This window comes from Podarcis gaigeae (genome assembly GCF_964106915.1).
Source record: "Podarcis gaigeae genome assembly, chromosome: 3".
In the NCBI taxonomy this organism is placed as follows: domain Eukaryota; kingdom Metazoa; phylum Chordata; class Lepidosauria; order Squamata; family Lacertidae; genus Podarcis; species Podarcis gaigeae.
This window is the reverse complement of record NC_139680.1, coordinates 29,722,094-29,741,543: the sequence shown is the minus strand read 5'-3', so window position 1 is coordinate 29,741,543 and position 19,450 is coordinate 29,722,094. Positions and strand designations below refer to the sequence as shown.

Below are 19,450 nucleotides of genomic sequence, written 5' to 3'. Positions count from 1 at the left end.
GTGGTTTCCCCCCTTTTCCATTTTTTTGTACACATCCTTTTTTAATCTTAACTCAGTTAAAAGTTCTTTAGATAGCCACCCTGGCTTCTTTAGGCACCTTCCATGTTACCGTCTCATTGGTATTGCCTGAAGTTGTGCTTTTACTATCTCCCTCTTAACAAACTCCCAGCCATGATGAACTCCCTTTCCTTTTAGTATTACTGTCCATTGGATCTCACCCAGCACTTCCCTAAGTTTTATGAAGTCGGCTTAAAGTCAAGAAATTGAGTCCTAGTATGCTTGGCTGCTCCTTTCCGCTGTATAGTAAACTTCAGAAGAGCATGATCACTCGTGCCTAATGATCCTTCCACTTCTACCCCACTAACCAGGTCATCAACATTGGTTAGGACCAGAAGGACCAGAAAGGTTTAATTCAGACTTCAACAGTGCAAAAGAGAGCTTCACCTAGTATCTATGTTGGTTCTACATGATTAGATTGCAATCCCATACAATTCTCAGCAAATGTCACTGCGAACTTTCTTTGTAATGTATTTCATGTATATCATGCATGAGAAAAGGTGTGGAAAAGTCCAAAAGGGTCTTAAAAACAAGGAGGCTGTAAAAGGCAAGAAAAAGAATCCCTTTAAAAGGAACATTTTTGCTGAAATTAATAAACGAATAAAAAGTCTTTAACAAACATAAAGCCTACAGCAAGCCAAGCAAAGAGGAGTATGAAGAACTAATTGATAAACTAATAACCCTTACATTATTTTTCACTAGCAGAAAAGGTTGGAGAGAGAGAGAGCCATTAATTTTTGGGCAGTGAGTTTGAGGTCTTTTTCAAAACTTCCTCTTACTACTTGCCTTTCTCAAAAGGAGGTGGCAAGTCACCAGGGCAAGGGGAAGGACCATAGCTCAGTGACAGAGCATCTGCTTTCCTTGCAGAAAATCCCCCGCATCTCCAAGTAAGGCTGGGAATGACCCCTGTCTCAAGTCACCAGGGCAGATAGCATTCATCCCAATGTCTTAATGCAACTTACAACTTAAAACCAGTGCCTTAGCAAAGGATTGTAAGGCAGAGACCTCTACTTTTAAAAAGCAGCCATTGTAAATCAGAAAATTACAGTCCTATATAATATGAGCTGCCATGGCTACAGTGCAAAGAGATGAGTTTTAGCGTTTTAAAATAAATATAATGGATTTGATTTTTGCAGAAAGCTTCTGACTCCCTTCATCCTATGTGGCTCACTGTGGCTCTTTCCTGCTTGAGCACATTATTGTAACCAGGGTGCAAATGCAGCCAGAATATATTGCTGATAGTTGTTTTTAAAAATTTTGTATGCTGCTTAGTGAAATGTTTCTATTAGGCAACTCATAAATGAAATAAATGGTCAAAGAAGTAGAAATAGGTATACTCTGATTTTTATTATTGATCGAAGTGGATTCAGATTTCTATATCATGGATACCAAGTCACACAGACAAAAATACAAAGGATTTCATTTAAATCCTGTAAGGTCTTGATAAAGTAAGTAACTTCTTTTTCTTTGATCAACAGGTTCGCCATAAAGTAACTCAGAAGGCTTATGCAATGAAACTTCTTAGTAAATTTGAAATGCTCAAAAGATCAGATTCCGCCTTTTTCTGGGAGGAGAGAGATATAATGGCCTTTGCCAACAGTCCATGGGTAGTTCAGGTAAGGTTTTTTGTGATTAAAATTCTGTCGTAGTTTGAGGTGACGTTTAAATAAGCATTGAGGCTTTAAATTGGTAATGTTGTGTCCTTTATGTTGATTTCACATTTTGGATTTGTAGTTTAGAATCTTAAGAACTTTATTCTTTTCTCCATCTTAAAGATTAACTGCTAATGCGAGACTCTTTCAGATTTAATTACAGTGGTACCTCGGGTTACAGACGCTTCAAGTTACACGTTTTCAGGTTGCGTACCGTGCTGAACCCAAAGTACCGGAACGGGTTACTTCTGGGTTTTGGCGCTCGTGCATGTGCAGAAGCACCAAATTGCGACCCACACGTGCACAGACGTTGTGGGTTGTGAATGCTGCAGGTTGTGAATGTGCCTCCCGCACAGATCACATTTGCAACCTGAGGTTCCACTGTACTTGATTTTGATTTTAAACATACCTGCTACTATCAGTGTTCAATGTGATGTTCAAACAAATTATGTTGCGTTGAAAACGGTTCACCCTCCCATCAGAAAGTTTAATTCTGTCATATGTGCAGCACAGTGTAAAATTGCTTATATTTGTTTTTGTTGTGTAGAAGCTGACAGGAATATATGAAATTGGCTTGTAGTTACAGATGTGAAGTTGTTAGAAGGTATAAATTTAATGTGGAAGGGGCAATTTTTGTTACAACAGTGTATATACCATTGACCTTCAGTGGGTGTGCAGGAAGAGTACCATTTAACAGTTTTCTCTGGGGAAGTAAAGCACCCATTGGTATCAACAGGCTACTACTACACAGAAAAGTTGTGGTTTCAGGAATATAATTCAGTTACTGGCATTAGCAACTTTTTGCTGGGCAAAAGAAGGCTCTGCCCAGGTGCTTGAGCCTCAGTGCTCTTGCTACTTCCATGGAAATGGGTTCTGCTTTCTCTTCATTTGAGGCTAACTAAATGGTATACAGTCGTACCTTGGCTCCCAAATACCTTGCGAGTTGAACGTTTTGGCTCCCGAATGCCGCAAACCCGGAAGTGAGTGTTCCAGTCTGTGAATGTTCTTTGGAACCCGAACGTCCGACGCTGCTTCCGCGGCTTCCGATTGGCTGCAGGAGCTTCCTGCAGCCAATCGGAACCTGCGCCTTGGTTTCCGAACGTTTTGGAAGTTGAACGACTTCTGGAATGGATTCCATTTGACTTCCAAGGTACCACTGTATATTATTAGGAAGTGTAATTTTAAAAAATCAAGCCTTTGTAATGAGTCATAGTACAACCGGCAGACTATCATATGAAGCTTCTCTTGTTTATTGTCAAAACAAAGCATGTAAACTACAATCAAGGCTCAGTGATGTTACAGTTTTGCTTATTATAAGGATTGAAGTGTCTTTGTGATTTTAATCACCACTTGCCATATAAGTTGCGTGGAGAGCTTGCAAAGCTTCCTACACTTTCCAATAGTGGGTGCACTTTGCACATCTTTTACTGTAGGGTTTTATCAGCAGGTAGTGTACCCAAAGGCCGCAACTCCCTAAATTACCTCTGATTGTTTTTTGAATTAGAGAAACATATTTGTCCTATCATACATTTTGTATTATTACACTATTGGAGGCAGTCAGAAGGTAAACTTGAGGGAATACTATTGCTTGCATTCTCCCTCCTGCTGTATGGATTTGCTATTGTATCTACCAACGTAGTGGAGGCAGTGGGAAATGGAAGTGAAGGAGGAGGAGGATGGGAATGGGGCTTGTGGAAAAGAAAATCTTGTATGTGAACCAAAGAGTTGCAAGTATGGTGTTGGCCCTTTCCTAATGTGCCTGTGAGTAGATGTCAGTTCTGATGCTGCCTTGTCAGAGGAAGGATACTTACTTGTTTCTCAACAGTACTGTACTTGACTTTCTCTTGAAATGTTTTGGTGAGCCATAAGAGATGTGTTTCATCAGTGACATGATGGGTAAACTGAATTATTCTGGAACTCCTTAAAGATCTGCTACAATTATTGTATCATACCAAAACTATTCTTAAAAGGCAGGGGGAAAAGCTGCTCTAGTTGCCATAAATTCACTGGAATTCAACAGATTGTGGCAAATTGCCCGGTTTTGTGAAGTCTTTATATCTGTCCATCTTTCTGGGTGCAGCTTTTTAGTGCCTTTCAAGATGACCGATACCTTTACATGGTCATGGAATACATGCCAGGTGGAGATCTTGTCAACCTCATGAGCAATTACGATGTGCCTGAGAAGTGGGCCAAATTTTACACTGCTGAAGTCGTCCTTGCTCTTGATGCAATTCATTCCATGGGCTTGATACATAGAGACGTGAAACCTGACAACATGCTTTTGGATAAATATGGACACCTGAAGCTTGCAGATTTTGGTACTTGTATGAAAATGGATGAAGTAAGTATGTGGTTCATTATGTGTGCTTCTAAAATAATATGCACTATATCGAGGTAATTTTAACTGTGCCATAGACACAGACACAGCATGGTGCTGTGGCTAGGATAATTTGTGCCGAGTCTCCTGTTTAGTTCTTAACCTTTGCTGTCAACTCACAAGGTAACCTCAGCCAAGCTACTATCTCTCAGTAGTATCTACCTTGAAGATTGAGAAAGAAGGCATGTTGGTGTGCACATTCAGGATATGGTTTTATTTTTCAGGTTTGAACTCCAGGTCTAAACCTCCATCTCTTTTTAAGAAAGGCAAGAAAATTATAAATGACTCTTTGTGAGGAAAGACCTATTGCTTTACCATTTGCTGATAGTTTTCATAATACCTTAGGGAACATTAATTACAAAATAGAAGGCTGTCTGATGACAGGCCCAGAGACTGGCTTAGGGAAAGTAAGGGATTATGTGGATGTGGCACCCATCTTTCCCACAGGTTGTCTTACATAGGTCATGGCTTTTCAGAAAAATCTGTTAATTTGAAACAGATTTTATCTCTGGTATCTCTTTTGTAATCTCATTGGGCACTTTTTAGAAACAATGGTGTTAAGTGGTATATAAATTTCTGAGTAATTGTGCATTAGAAACTCTCACAATGTGCAGCTCTTTACCATCACAGTTATGGTACAAACTACACACAGGGAATTCTTCCTTCTATGTGTGAGTTGTATAGAAAGGAGAATAGGATGCTTTTCATAATAGGCACTCCTTTTTCCCACCCACCCCGTTTTAGAAGCAGCAGTCTCTTGTTTTGCTTGCCTGCCCTCTTTGCAAACAATTGCTGCTTCAGCTTTTCTTTTTCTCTTTCCCTGGCTGCTTTGCTAATCTTTGTGAGTTGGTGGTTTTTAAATGCATGAACAAGACATCTCCTTAATAGAACATAGTTAGGGGTAGCCACCTGGAGAGGCTGCAAGGAAGCATATTTATTTGACTACATCACAGGGGGTGCACAGAAATAAAGAAAACAAACTTATAATAAAAATTTTACCAAATTAAAATTGCAACAACAGCAACATCCTAACACCACAGTAAAGCAGGGGAGATTACGGTAATCAAAACCCACCTCATCTACATCCAAAAAGTTGGCAGAAGAGTTGGTTCTTTAGCTGTCATCTAAAAGAATGGAATGAAATGACAGGATGCACCTCAGTGGGAGGAGAGCTGCAAATGTGTGGAGCCACCATTCAATAGGTTCTTCCTAAGGCACACCTTGTGTATCAACCAGTGCTGGAACCATTAGGAGGGACTAATTTTCTGATCTAAGTAGATGAACAGGTCAGTGCAGGAAAAAGCACTCTTTCAAGTTCTACAGCACTACATAGAATGGAGTAGAAAGTACCTCTCTACAGTTTGCTCTACTTCATGAGTTACAGGTTCAGGAATGCTTACAATTAAAGCCCTGCTAACTACTTTGAAATAAATTTTCATTCATTAACTATTAGTGCTTTAATAGTGACCATGAATGGATTAAAACTGTTGCTGGTGAAAGAAAAGGGAAATGTTTCAGCAGAGTGATCTGTTTATCTAGTGAAATGGAAAATATTTTATTATTCTTGCTGTATGGAGTCAGGTTACAATTGAATTTTAAGTGCTTGATTTGGAAATGAGCTTTTTTATAGTGGAACCCAACTTCTAAATAAGTGTGCCTATTAGGATAGCAAACATGTACAAAATTGAGCAACCGAGATAGCACCTGAGTTCAGTGTCTATCTCTTGTGTTAATGTTTGCTTCCTAATGAGCACAATAACTTGACTGTATTTACTGCTTATAGTAATCAAACCCATAGCATCCTCTAGTGGTCTTCAGATGACTTACTTTAAAATTTAAGATCAAATAAATCGATGCATACTTATTTGAAATAAAACATTTTCACCATTTAATTTGTAAGCACTTACACGCTTATTCCAGTGTATTCCCATTGATTCTAATTTGGAATAAATTTCAAAATATATTCTACTTATTTCATGCTATTCAGCTGTGTCCTTAATCAGACATTAGCAATCATCAACAAAAGGCTAGTGGGGGAGAAAAATCTGACAAAACGGCATTTGCAAAATTTGAGCCAGTTCTAAAAATGTGGATGTGGGCTAGGGCAATGCTTTTATGACTAATGCACCAAATAAATATTTTTAAAGTATGGATAAAGCTAATAGACATAACAGATTTCTTAACATGCAAACAAGATATTTTTTACTTACTAATGCACTTTAGCAGTCCACACACAGTCCACAAAGTTCTGTGAAAATTCCTTATGTCTATCTAAAATACAGTTGACATTTTGGCTTATTGTGGGATGAGGTACTGGTGCAGATGGAAAATCAAACAATCACTGTCTACTTGGATCTGTGGATTAGGCCAGTACCAGTATTTGTGATGCTAAGTGGGTCTTGCACCCACCCTACTCCCACCCCTGTAATTTTTGAGTTTTACTACTGTTCTTGCTATGTGGAAAGTTATAGAATCACAGAACTGTAGCGTTGGAAGGGACCCCAAGGGTCATCTAGTCCAACCCTTTGCTATGCAGGAAACTCATCTAAAGCATCCAAAACAGATGGGCATCCAGCCTCTGCTTAATTAGACCTATGCCCTGTTCTTCTGTAGAATTGCTCAGAGTGGTTTATATATGTTTTTCAGGCAGCCTCCTATTGAATCAGTTTCCTGAGCCACCCCTGCTTAGCTCCAGCAATATAACTATGTCATGTGGCATACTCTGGGCTTTTCTGAGAACCATAACTACATGATGGTTCCTTTATTCCATTGTTTCAGTGTAATAATTCAAGCCTCATATCTCTTTAATGACATTATAGCAATAAATGACATTATAGCAATAAATATCAATAATATATGCATAAAATGGTTGCTTTGGTAAATCTTGATGATAATCAACATGATACTTAAATAAAAGAACTGTTTACCAACTATCTTGGTAAAATTAGGCTAAACATTAGATGGCCTATGATTCCAGGCATCGCTTTGCTTCTAACGGTGCAAAAACTAGCTTACTTTGCATTTCTTATGGTACAAAATCTGTGATCAATCTGTCAACTGGGTAGACTCACAACCTTGATGGAGACACACCAAACCCTTTGTCTGCACTACAGCATCGCACCTCTTTCTCTGAATCTGTGTCTGGAGTGTTAAAATTTTGTTTTTCTTGGGTTAAATATGGAAAAGAAACTTAATTACACATAGTTAACAGTGGCATGCCAATTTTGTAATCCCATTATTGATGACTTCTAAAGATGCAATTGATGTAGCAATTCAGCCTATTCAATTACTTTATTTTGCATAGAATTGGACACCCTGCTAGTAAGAATCTGGAGCACCTCCAGATCATGTGTAGTTTTCTTGAACAACAGGGAAGCATCACAGCTGTGTAAATACAATACTTTTGATGAGATGTTCCCCATAAAAATTTTTTTTAGTGTCTAATATTTTTGTAACTACATGTTACTTATTAGTATGCCTTTATCACTGACATCTTAAATACATTTATTTTCTTGCCCAAAATGATCTGTCTGCTAAAAGAATAAAAAACAGCACCTCTAGTGGTTACTGCAGTTCAGAAACAAATTTTGACTACTGCATATTTGCTCTTACATTGTGTTATTGGTCAGCAAACCTTTGAAACCCTTGATTTCACTCATACACCCTTACATTGAGCCTGCTTCATAGTTGCAGCCTCACAAGTAGATGGCCATTCCTAATGTTTTGTAAACCACCCTGTGATTCTCAGATGAAGGGCAGTATAGAAATTTAATAAATAAATAAGTGTAACCATATCAGTGGAGTGCAACATGATAAGCCATTTTGTGAGAACAACTTACTTGAGTTACACAACGCCAACATAGCACCCTTTATTTTGGGGGTTGCATAACTAAGGGAATATCTTACTGAACCACCTGGTGAGTATTTGTATTAGGTTTCAGTACATGGATCTACTTGCTGGGTTGCCCTATAAGTATTTGTCCCAGCGTAGCCACTTAACCAACTTGTAATAAGTCATCCTGCTATATAGTGTAACATGAAACATGGCTGACTCTAGTAAAGAATTCTAGAACCAGGAGGTGTCTAACTTTACATGCTTAGGAGTAGGGAGTTCAGATTGACTGAGGAACTGGGAGAAAAATAAGTAAAGAATTAGAACCTTAAATTAAATGCTTTATTTTCTCTACAAAGTGTGGTACTAAAAAATAAGGAGCTAAGGCTGTTGAAAGGTGGATTTTCCCATTTTTCTTCAGATTGGAACCACACTTTTGACCCTTCAAACATTGCTGGGTTTGAACAAAATCAATTCCAGCCAACTTGGCCAGTGGTTAGGGATGATGGAAATTACAGTCCAGCAGCATTCGCAGAATGACAAGTTCCCTACCCATGTCTTAAGATAGCACTGTTTGTATGACCCAGATCTCCTCAAATGCTAAACAGTAAAGAACTTCAACTCATTATTTGCTACTCCTGGGGCAATGAAGTGAGCTTTCGCTGTGTATTAGTATTAGCATTTATGAACAGAAAAGCATTTCATAAAATTAGTATGAGCACAATCCACTTGCATTGCTCAGAAGATCCTGCTTCCTCATTTTCTTCACCTGTTCCTCACTCTCTCCACTTGTGGGTATATACAGGCAGCATGATGATACCTGCATGTGGGAGTATGGTGTGTGCGAACCTCCTGTGTTCTCATGAATCCTTTCTTCCCTATGCCTTGCAAATTACTTAATGCTGCTTCTACTTGCTGTGGTTAATTGAAAACAGAAGCAAAAGCTTCCACTGTCCTCTTGCAAATACACTGAGAAGGTGTTAGCACAGGAGCCTGAAGCTAGCACAAATTTGTGCCCATAATGATGAAGCATAGCTTATTGTTTGCCTTCTTTTGCCTGTTGATTTTGTTTTTGTTTGTTTGGAATGTGTGTGTCTTTGCTTGTGTTTGGTGGTTGTTTTTTGGGTATGTGTGAGTTTTGTTGCCTGTTTTTAGAGGCGTTTTGAATGTTTGTTTTGCTTATCTTTCATTTTGGGGTGTGAGGCTGAGTGTTGCCTGTAGTTTGGGAGTGGGGGTATTTTGGAGCATTGCAAGTTTTTCTGCCGTGAAATTGGTATTTTGAGGAGGCCAGTGCAGTCTCCATGACATTCACCTCCAAAAAAGAATGGAGATTCCTGGTTTGGTGCTGCATCTGAACTAGGCCAATATAGGGGGTAAGGAGCATAAGGAGACTGGAAGCGGGGAAGATCCATGAAGTTTAACTTTGATGAATATGCAAATACTTTGTAGTGCTGTTAATTAGAATTTATATCACAGTTCCAAAACACTTTGTATCTAGTATTTGAAGATATTATCACTATCAGAAAATATTAGGAAGATCTTTCCAAGGTGGGCTAGTAATTAAAAAAAAACCCCATTGCATATGTGGGGCTGAAGCTGAGAGATGCTGAGTTGATGGCAGAGGTAAGAACTAAACCCAGGATTTCTGGTTCACAACTGAAGCTCTTAGCCACTACATAACAGTAGCATTGAACATAAATATTACTGAAGTATTAAATCATATAGAAAGACATGCTTGCTTTCAAGTTCTATATTTGCTGCATAGTTTATCTTGCGAACTTCTAAGACCTGCTTTGCTGGAGCACAGAAAAAGCAATAAAAACTGGACTATGTTATTCAGTCTAAACAGAGGTGTGCCTATATATTGTCTTCTGCTGATTTAGGACCAGCTCCAAATCTCTCTTGCAATTTATTGCAGAGACTTCCAGTAGATTCTGTGCCCATGAATCGGACATAACATACATTCCCAGCTTTTGCTTACTTTGTCTGGCTCCAAGATTAACTCCTTCAGCTCCCTCAACAAGCTTTCTTTATACTTGTGGCATGAATTTCATAAGAGAACTTATAAATGGGTAATGACAGTGTTGTAGAGTAAGTGCAGTTAGCAGCCTTAAATTCATAGCTGCTTAAGGACTATATTTTAAAAATAGATTAAGTTAGCATTCTTGCCTAAATCTAGCGGTTGTTCTGTTTAATTGTTGCATTTTATCTGGTTATATAGACAGGGATGGTGCGCTGTGATACAGCTGTCGGAACACCAGACTACATATCACCTGAAGTATTAAAATCACAAGGTGGTGATGGTTATTATGGAAGAGAATGCGACTGGTGGTCTGTAGGAGTTTTTCTCTATGAAATGCTAGTTGGTAAGTAGTGATTTCCGCTTGTATTCCCTCTAGTACCTTGATTTCAAAAGTTTGTGCATCACCACGTAGGTTATTGATTCAATAAGAGCTCGGTGGCCCCTGAGTGAATCTAGTTCTGGTTACACTACTCATATCAAAGCCTGGGTTCCCACAACATGAGGTGGACCTCCTATGGAAGACATGGAGAGTTGCTATGGAGACTACCTGGCGTCCAACTTTCCAGTTTTGTAACTGCTATTGCAATGGAAAGTGATGCTGCTCCCCAAATCAGTTGTGGTAACATGGTCAGCCATTTACCATCCTGGTTGTTACGTTTCTTGAGGGATATTGAATGATGGTACCTTGGGAATATTCATAGCTATGCCCCACATATATTCTTTCCTTGGGTTAAGAAGCATAATTACAGTGAAGGACATGCTCTGGAGCCATTTTCTGTATAGCAGGCCCACCTCTAACAAAAATCACATGTTTCTGAGACCAAAAGTTAAGTTCTATGTGCAATTGAAGAAAGACCCATCAAATACTTGATATAATTTTTTATGTGTTGGGTGTGTTGAGTTTTTATTTATATTTTGTATGTACAGAAAGCTGTAGAACCAGGAGATATATTTTGTGCTTATCAGGAATATATAAGAACATTCCTTTGCACAAAACACCAAATTATGGTTAGCATTATATGCAAAAGCATTGCATGAACCTTGAACTTACTCTTCTCCCTCCCCTCCCCTTCTTTTCTGCAGCTGTGAGAACGAAAATAGAGTCACATTTTATGACTTTACATTAATCAGGTTTCCTTCTTGTGCCCAAACTCAGAGAAGTTATGGTTGGTGAACAAGCCAGTATCATATGGCATAGGTTGAGTTTGGCTTGTTTGAACTAACAAAAGAGTATACAGAGTTGTTCTGATTTCAGACTCTAACAGGGAACTCTGCTTCATTTAAAAGCAGATGCAGTCTCCTCTTGTGTGGGGAGGGTTGGAGCACATGAGCCTATAATTCTAAACCATAGTTTTAGTGTGGCTGTAGGTGTTTGTTTTGAACCTTTGTACATAGGAGTCTCTGTTTTTGTCTCAAGTTTTTATTTAACTGTTTTTGCCTTTAGTAATCAACTTGCATTAGCTAATGTTTATGCATATTTAATTTCAGGAGATACTCCATTTTATGCTGATTCATTGGTGGGAACATATAGTAAAATAATGGATCACAAGAATTCATTACATTTCCCAGAAGATGTTGAAATCTCGAAGCAAGCAAAGGACCTTATTTGTGCCTTTTTAACAGACAGGTATGTAAACATAGATTTTTCTCGCCATAAAATCCTTTCCCTAAATTACTGTAACAGAATATGTTTTCAGAAGAATTTTATTGAGGTCCAGTACAGTGAGCGCAACCAATCGGATTTCATGCCTTACCCAAAGTCAGTCTAAAATGTTAAAAACAAAAATTTCTGAAGTTCAAGCAGCACTTACTATATTCAACTTCCATAGCCAAATTTTGAGTGAGTAGATAATCATAAATCATATACATACATATTCCCGTGGCAGGGATGTAAACGACGTTTTCATGCTCTCATGTTCTGTCACAGTGTCCTGTTGCACCAGAAGTAGTTTAGTCATGCTGGCTTCACGACCTGGAAAAGCTGTCTGCTAACAAATGCCGGCTCCTTCAGCATGAAAGCGGAGATGAGTGCCACACCCCATAGTCAAAGTCGACTGGGCTTAACTGTCCAGGGGTCCATTACCCTTTACCATATGCATAGAGCATTAAATGAATCATAAACATAAAGCTGCTCTTCAATAGAGGGCCTTCCTGTCTGAAAGACCTGCATGGGATTCAGATAGTTTAAAGACAGATGGCTTGCAAGTGCTTCCCCTGCTTTTTTGGTTCTTACAGGGCTAGAATGTTCCTTCCTTTTCAGGACTGTTCTCCTTTCACCCTCAGCATTGACCACTGATGTATAGCAGATAGAGCTCATGACTTTTCTTGGTCAGTTATATTGAAGGTTTCTCTGTCCCTCAGTGTTAGAAACAGAGATATGAAAACTAGGAGCTAAATGGCACCTTAAACCTAGGTTATGGGTGCAACAACAGAATGTCTAGGCACACTTTTTTATAACAAGAATACAAAGCTGAAAATGAATGAACTGCAGCTTGAATATTATGTTCATTTTTCACATGGTCTAGTTCTTCCCCTGCCCACCACCCTACTATTCCTAGGAGCGTTTCTTCTCCAGTCTTAAGAAAGCAGCTGGAAGTGGGGAGGCAGAAAAAGGTCCTCTTTCCTTCCACTGCAGTTTTTAACTGAAATCTTAGAAGCAGTACTGTGCCCAGAGCTCAGAAACTGCTCGCACTAATGAAATTCCCTGTCACAAGATGCACCTAGAACAATGGGAGTTTCGAACGCTGCTGCCCCTTGAAGAGAAGAAATCTTTGACATTTTGTGAAGTGTGGGAGCATGTTCTGTATCCTTGACCTTAGCAAGTCACCTATTGCCTAGTATACACATACAAGCTCTGAGAAATTATATTGGGGTTACTGAGCATCTTACATCTCCCCTACACCCCATGATCATAATTCTCTTGCCCCCCTTCCTTTTGAAAGGGACAGATCAGTGGAATCCAAACATCCCTTCCCCATATCTCTCAAGGGCTGGGGAGAGGGAGGAATATCTGTTCTTCCCTCCTTCATTTGCTCATTTAAAGAAATGGGTGGCATAGTGTTGGGAGTAAAGTCCTTAAACTAGGTTTGGTAGCAGCATTCAGGTGAGTATAGTCAGCTACCCTCCACTTTCTAACAGAGAACAAATTTGCGCCATAATCTCTGCCATGCTCCATCACATTGCCTGGCTTTTGCAGGGGGTTGGAGAAGGCGATAGCTTGGCTTGGTTTGTTTTCGGTTGCTCCCAGGGATTAGGACCAAAGACATGGGGTGCAAATCTATAAGAAAAAGGATTTAGACTCAACATTACGAATAATTTCTTGATTGTACGAGGTATTATTCTGTCCCACTGTTTATCTCAGAAGGTGGTGGACTGTACTACATGTGAGATTTTTAAGCAGAGGCTGGCTGGCTAGGAAAGTAGTAGTCATGAATTTCCTGAATCGGCAGGGAGTTGGACTAGGTGACCTTTGGCTTCTCTTATTACTCTGATTATACAGTTCCCTAAGCATTATTTAGGGACGCAGGTGGCGCTGTGGGTTAAAGCCTCAGCGCCTAGGACTTGCCGATCGAAAGGTCGGCGGTTCGAATCCCTGCGGCGGGGTGCGCTCCCGCTGCTCGGTCCCAGCGCCTGCCAACCTAGCAGTTCGAAAGCACCTCCGGGTGCAAGTAGATAAATAGGGACCGCTTACCAGCGGGAAGGTAAACGCGTTTCCGTGTGCGGCTCTGGCTCGCCAGAGCAGCGATGTCACGCTGGCCACGTGACCCGGAAGTGTCTCCGGACAGCGCTGGCCCCTGGCCTCTTGAGTGAGATGGGCGCACAACCCCAGAGTCTGTCAAGACTGGCTCGTACGGGCAGGGGTACCTTTACCTTTACCTTAAGCATTATTTGCTGAAGGCTGATCAGATCAGCCCACCATACCTTGGCCACAGCTGCTTTCTGTGGCCTGTTAAATTAGGGGAGGGTCAGGAGGAGATCACTGTGGCTGTTCTTTAAGGCTTTCTTTCCCCTGTTGGGAAAGTTAGTTTCCCTTTCCCCTTCTGGCCAACCAGTTTGCATTATTAGGCATTCATGCAGAAGCAGACCAAGATGCAAAATTTGAAAACCAAACAAACTCACTTTCTGTTGCCCTCTTCTGGACTATTCTTGACAGTGAAGTCAATATTAAATTTAATTATTTGCACCTTGTAATTTGCTTAAATCGCAAGAGATGTAAAAAACAAAACACATAAACCACAAAATGAAATAGAAGTGAAATAAATATCTGTCTATTGGCCTCAGCAGTGTTCCAAAAAGGATTCCATCTTACTAAGTAATCATGCAGGCAGCTCAAGAGGATTTGGGTGGGTGGGCTTACATTAGTCCCCCCCCCCCTGTTTTAAATGCAAGGAAAAGCCAAAGATTGGGGAAGGATATACAGTATTTTTCGCCCCATAGGGCGCACCGGCCCATAGGGCACACCTAGTTTTTTGGGGGGGAAATCAAGGAGGAAAAATTATTTCCCCCCCAGCCACGGGGCTGGGGCAGGGGAAGCCCAAGCTTTAAAAAACACACCTACCATAGTTTTTAGAGGAGAAAAAAAGCACCCCGCTGCCCTGCAGAGGCTTTGCGCAGCCATCCCCAAGCTAGAAGAGGGAGATGGAGCGCTCCGTCTCCCTCTTCTGCCTTCAGGGACAGCCTCCCTAGCCTCCGTGGGGCAGCGGCTTGCCCCGCTGTCCCCCGAGCTTGTGGGGCTGGCGGTGGGGAGAAGCTTGCTTTTCCCCAACGCCAGCCTCCAAACCAGGTCGGGGAATAGCAGGATGGCAACGCTCCACCTCTCCGCTGTCCCCCGAGCTTGTGGGACTGCCCGATATCTGCACAAAGCCCAGGGTGCGCTGTGCAGCGCACTTCAGGATGCAAGCTGCTATCCACAAGCTTGGGGAGCCTGACAGGAACTCCCGCTGAGCTCCCAAGGCTTGCGGATAGCTTCCTGAAGCCTGCATTCACCCCATAGGACACACATTTCCCCTTCATTTTTGGAGGGGAAAAAGGTGTGTCCTATAGGGCGAAAAATACGGTATATAAGAAGAGCTTTTGGATTATTTAAGAATACTCTGGCTTTCTTTTCTCCTCCACCCCAATTTTTGTGTGTGCTTTCCTGTTCATATTAAACAAGGTGCTCAGTGTATTTATTTAAAACAGAGCATCTTATTATATATACAATTGCCACTGAAGCACTTAAAGTGACAAGGGGCAAGTATCTATCCTGTGCCTTATTAGTTCTCGTACGAAAGTATGTTCTTACGTGAGCCTTTAACAACACAAAAATTGTTTTGAAAAGAAATGAGTTTGCTTTGTATATAGTGGCTTCATTATACATTTTAGGAAAAAATGTGCATATGTGTACGGGTGTTTTTAAATTGGAGGCAAAGGATACAGTTTTTGAAATATTCATTTCAGTAGGGTTTGAATAACTGTTCTGTGTTTGGAAACCAGGTCTTCCGTCATTTACGTCCAAATGTTTGTACAGTGGTTTGGCAAACTTCGTAGGTTTGCTTTTTTTAAAAAAAGAACTTTTTCCTGCATTCCTTTTCTACACAGTCCAGTTGGAAATAAGTTTTATTCCACACATGGCAGGCTGAGATTTCTAACCATTTCATTCTGCATATGTTGAGAGTGCTGAGAAACCTAACAGCTTACAAAATGGGAGGATTCAAATTGCATTTAATTATAATGGGAGGAAATGCCAAGAATGTTTAGGTATCTTTGGCACTTAATGTATTTTTTAGCTTGTAATTATCAATGATAATACAAGAATTTATTTAATTGCTATGTTTAGGGAGGTACGTCTTGGAAGGAGTGGAGTAGAGGAAATTAAATCTCATCCGTTCTTTAAGCATGACCAATGGGATTGGGATAATATTCGAGACAGTAAGTATCATTTTTAAAATATGAAAAATATGTTCTTTCTTACTTAAAAAAACTTACTTTGGGTTAGTGTCGAATTTAAAATGCAGGGGTTCTAAAATGGTTTCTATGGGCATTTATATTTGTAAGTTACATTTTTCTGTAAGTGTCTAGGCTTTTACAATAGTTAATTTTTTTTCAACTGCACTACTTTATTGAGTGCGAATGGGTAAAAATTTCATTCTGTTTTGCTAATACCCACCACATCATGCTTGTTTAGTCAAACAACTACTCTAAATATGTAGCCTGAATTATGTTTTGGTTCAATAGAAATGTATAAATAATGGCTCTGGTTCTGCTTCCATCTGAGAAAAATGTTTCTGTGGTTGGGAAAATATTCTTGAAAATTCTTATTTGGGGTATTACTTATTTATAAACAACCAGCTTATTAAAAAAACATCAGTGCAACTGTTCATTGTGGTCCACCAAACTCCCTAGCTTGGGTCCTAAGTACGGGGAGCAGAATGAAGCTCACAAAAGAGAATCTCTTTCTCTGCCCTTTCAAGCAGCCCCCTGCACTTCCTGAAAAGCCTTCCTGCAGCTCTGCTTTTGCAAGCTACTTCTCATCTTTGGGTAATGCCTCAGCTCATGCTGTTCAGGAGCACCCCCCAGCCTTCCAGAGAAGCTTTAGCAAAGAGGCAGTTCCCTTTCACTTGCAGTTCTCAGAAGCTAAGCTTCTGTGTTTTTGTTTCTCAAGACTTGTAAAACAGGGCTTTTCAAGACCCTGGCTCATTGCAGAAGATAGCTAGCAAGTTATACCATGCAAATTGCTTTTGTGGAAGTGGAAAAAAAGAATTTTGATCTAAATAACTGTTTTTCATTTTTTTTAGCTGCAGCACCAGTTGTACCTGAGCTGAGTAGTGACATAGACAGCAGCAATTTTGACGATATCGAAGATGACAAAGGGGATGTTGAAACCTTTCCAGTCCCCAAAGCCTTTGTTGGAAACCAGTTGCCTTTCATAGGATTTACTTACTTTAGAGAGAACCTGTATGTAATATACTTTAGTGATATACATAACAATAATGCTTGCTTCTTTTCATATTAGAATTGTTTAATTAGTTTTCAAAGTTAAGCATTGTACTGTGCATTTTCTAGTATCCATCAATACTGTATTCAGCACAGGCTCTTTGCAGGGTGGGTAGGGAGCAAACAGTACATGCAGAATCTGAATAATCTTAGGGTATTGCAATAAGTTTCTGCATACCAATATATTACTGCACATAAATATATTTAACTTGCATAGGTACTTGAAAAATTAGAACATTTGTATGGGTTTGAGAAAAGCACCCCATCTTTTCCGCCTTTGAGTCAATTAAAATTAAAAGGAAGAGAAGTGGTGCTGAATAAAGCTGCCTTCATTCTGAGAGCAGTCTAGTGGGGATTAAGACTTGAGAGAATTGATTAAAATGAGTTGATTGGCATAGTTGTGGAGTTTTTGAAAACTTGAGTTGTTTTCAACAGGTTGCTAAGTGACTTTTCTGAGCTCTGTAGGGAAGTTGAACCCTGCAAGAACAATGGGGCAAGGAAAAAAGAGGCAAAGAAAAATGAGGCAAGTACTCTTCTTTTTAATAAGGGCTAAACATATGAAAAGTGTTTGTTATGCATGATAAATAATACTTGCGATGTAGACTTGCTTTTCAGTAGTTAGCGTTAATTGCACACATCTGAAACTACTTGTGAGTAGTCTTGCTTTTGTGAAAAGAGCAGTTGACTAAAATACATGGTTTATGCTTTAAAGCAAGAGTTGTTAAAAGGAAAATTAAAGTAACTATTTAAAATCAAGATAGTGAAGCTTTGGAAAATACAGAAGGGAGAGGCTTGTTTTTTAAAAAAACTATATTGGATTTTTTGTTTTGTTTTTACAGGACAGTGAAGAGGTAAGTACATTATTTTAAATTGTTTTTCTTTCAATAGGTAATATTTCAAAAAAGTTATAGTTTTTTAGGCAGTAGCTATCATTGATTGAATGTGTGATTAATTATCCAGTTAGTTGATTACAGATGAGAATAAATTTATTTCATATGTCCATGGTGAAGGGAGCCCCATTAGATAAGAAATGTTCTGTGAATGGCCAGTCATTTTTATTTGATTTTTTAAAAATGTGAGTGCATGAAAATAACTGTGATAGATGGTTATTTTCCCTTGCCATGGGTATCCTGGGTGCCACTTAGCAACCTTTGTTTGTAGACATAAGACTATAGAGAATATGTTTACACTTACAGGGCACTTCGCAAACTTGGAGGGTGTCTACCCCCACTTCCCAGTAAGTTGGGCAGTCCAGAACTTTAGCTACAGAGAAAATCCTAAAAGTGTGGACTGTGATGAGCTAATTTGAATTTGCACAGTTTACCTATGGGCTGCAGTTTTTACATCTAGAATATGAAACTTCACATGTTGGAAATTGTTATGGCAACTTACAATATTTGTGAAATTTGCAATTGCTGAAGTTGGATTTTGAAATGTGCAGTGTAAGATAGGAGGGTGTGTTAAGATCACGATTATGAGGTTTCTGTAGATTTTGTTTTATTAAATGCATCACAGATAGTTGAATTTACTTTTCCTATAATGAAGAGCGGCTCTCTAGATATTTCCATGAACTACTGAGTATCTTCATAATCACAGTTTAGTTCCAGCTGTGGGTATGTCATAGTAAATAAACAACTGGTGTCCAATCAAATGGCCAACGGTGCTTTCAATATTTACTTACGTGAGCTATTTTTTCAAGTTGTGTACATTTAAAGACCAGGGTTTTTTTCCTTTCAGTTTGCACAATTTCAGGAAAAAGTAAACAAATTGGAAGATCGAATTCGTAATGAAATACAAGCCAAAGATGAACTTGAGCAGAAATACAGGTAGAATCCCACCCCATTTTATGCAGAAATATGGTCTTCAAAAATGTTAATGGGAAATCAGTTTGAAGAGTATTATTTGTATAAAGAACCATAATATCAAAAAGCAGTCTGCATCTGACACATTTAATTTATCCTGGTACTTTGGTATTTCTGAGGGCTCAGTTCACTTGCAGGGTGGAGGATTCCCATAGGGCCCAGCAGATCCCTGCTTGTGGGGGCAGGGTGAGGGCTGTGGTTGCCTTCCATATCAACAACTAGCCATCCCTCTTGTCTCTACAAACCACCCTAATCCTTTCAGTTTAACAAAAAAACTAACAAAATGAATCACACCATGCATTGGTTCTTTTTGGTATTTCCCTCACTTTGTTTTATAACACATGTCCATTTATAAAGTTCTGGCTGAATGGTTGTATAAACGTATACCAAAAAGCAGCTGTTATTTTGTAGGCCTCTTGCTACCTGACCTTGCTTGGTTAGTTTTTGCATGACTACCATGTCCCATAGTTTATTAATCTAGTGGCATCATTCACATATAATATTATGCCATGATTTGTTTTAACAAATGAAATGTTCCACAGTCCACCTTCTTATGCCTTTGTCTTTGGCAAAAGACTGGAAATGGGATGGTCAAACAAACCATGGTTAAGGAAAGATTTGCATGTAGCACCTAGGTATAGTTAAAAGAAACCAAGATACATAAGCTAATAA

The 19,450-nt window shown here is 39.5% G+C and overlaps 1 protein-coding gene across 15 annotated transcripts in view; it reads left to right on the top strand.

Moving 5' to 3' along the window:
* Positions 1-19,450, top strand: part of ROCK2 (Rho associated coiled-coil containing protein kinase 2) — a 78,038-nt gene that overhangs the window by 31,766 nt on the left and 26,822 nt on the right. For 8 of the 15 annotated variants that reach the window (XM_083729837.1, XM_083729838.1, XM_083729840.1 and 5 more), the window contains 9 exons: positions 1,536-1,673; positions 3,790-4,050; positions 10,140-10,284; positions 11,430-11,568; positions 15,760-15,851; positions 16,718-16,877; positions 17,352-17,439; positions 17,756-17,767; positions 18,654-18,742. In XM_083729837.1, the coding sequence (XP_083585963.1) occupies positions 1,536-1,673; positions 3,790-4,050; positions 10,140-10,284; positions 11,430-11,568; positions 15,760-15,851; positions 16,718-16,877; positions 17,352-17,439; positions 17,756-17,767; positions 18,654-18,742 (1,124 nt within the window). The remainder of the gene's footprint in view (positions 1-1,535; positions 1,674-3,789; positions 4,051-10,139; positions 10,285-11,429; positions 11,569-15,759; positions 15,852-16,717; positions 16,878-17,351; positions 17,440-17,755; positions 17,768-18,653; positions 18,743-19,450) is intronic. The other 7 variants (XM_083729839.1, XM_083729836.1, XM_083729843.1 and 4 more) reach the window with 3 other exon arrangements.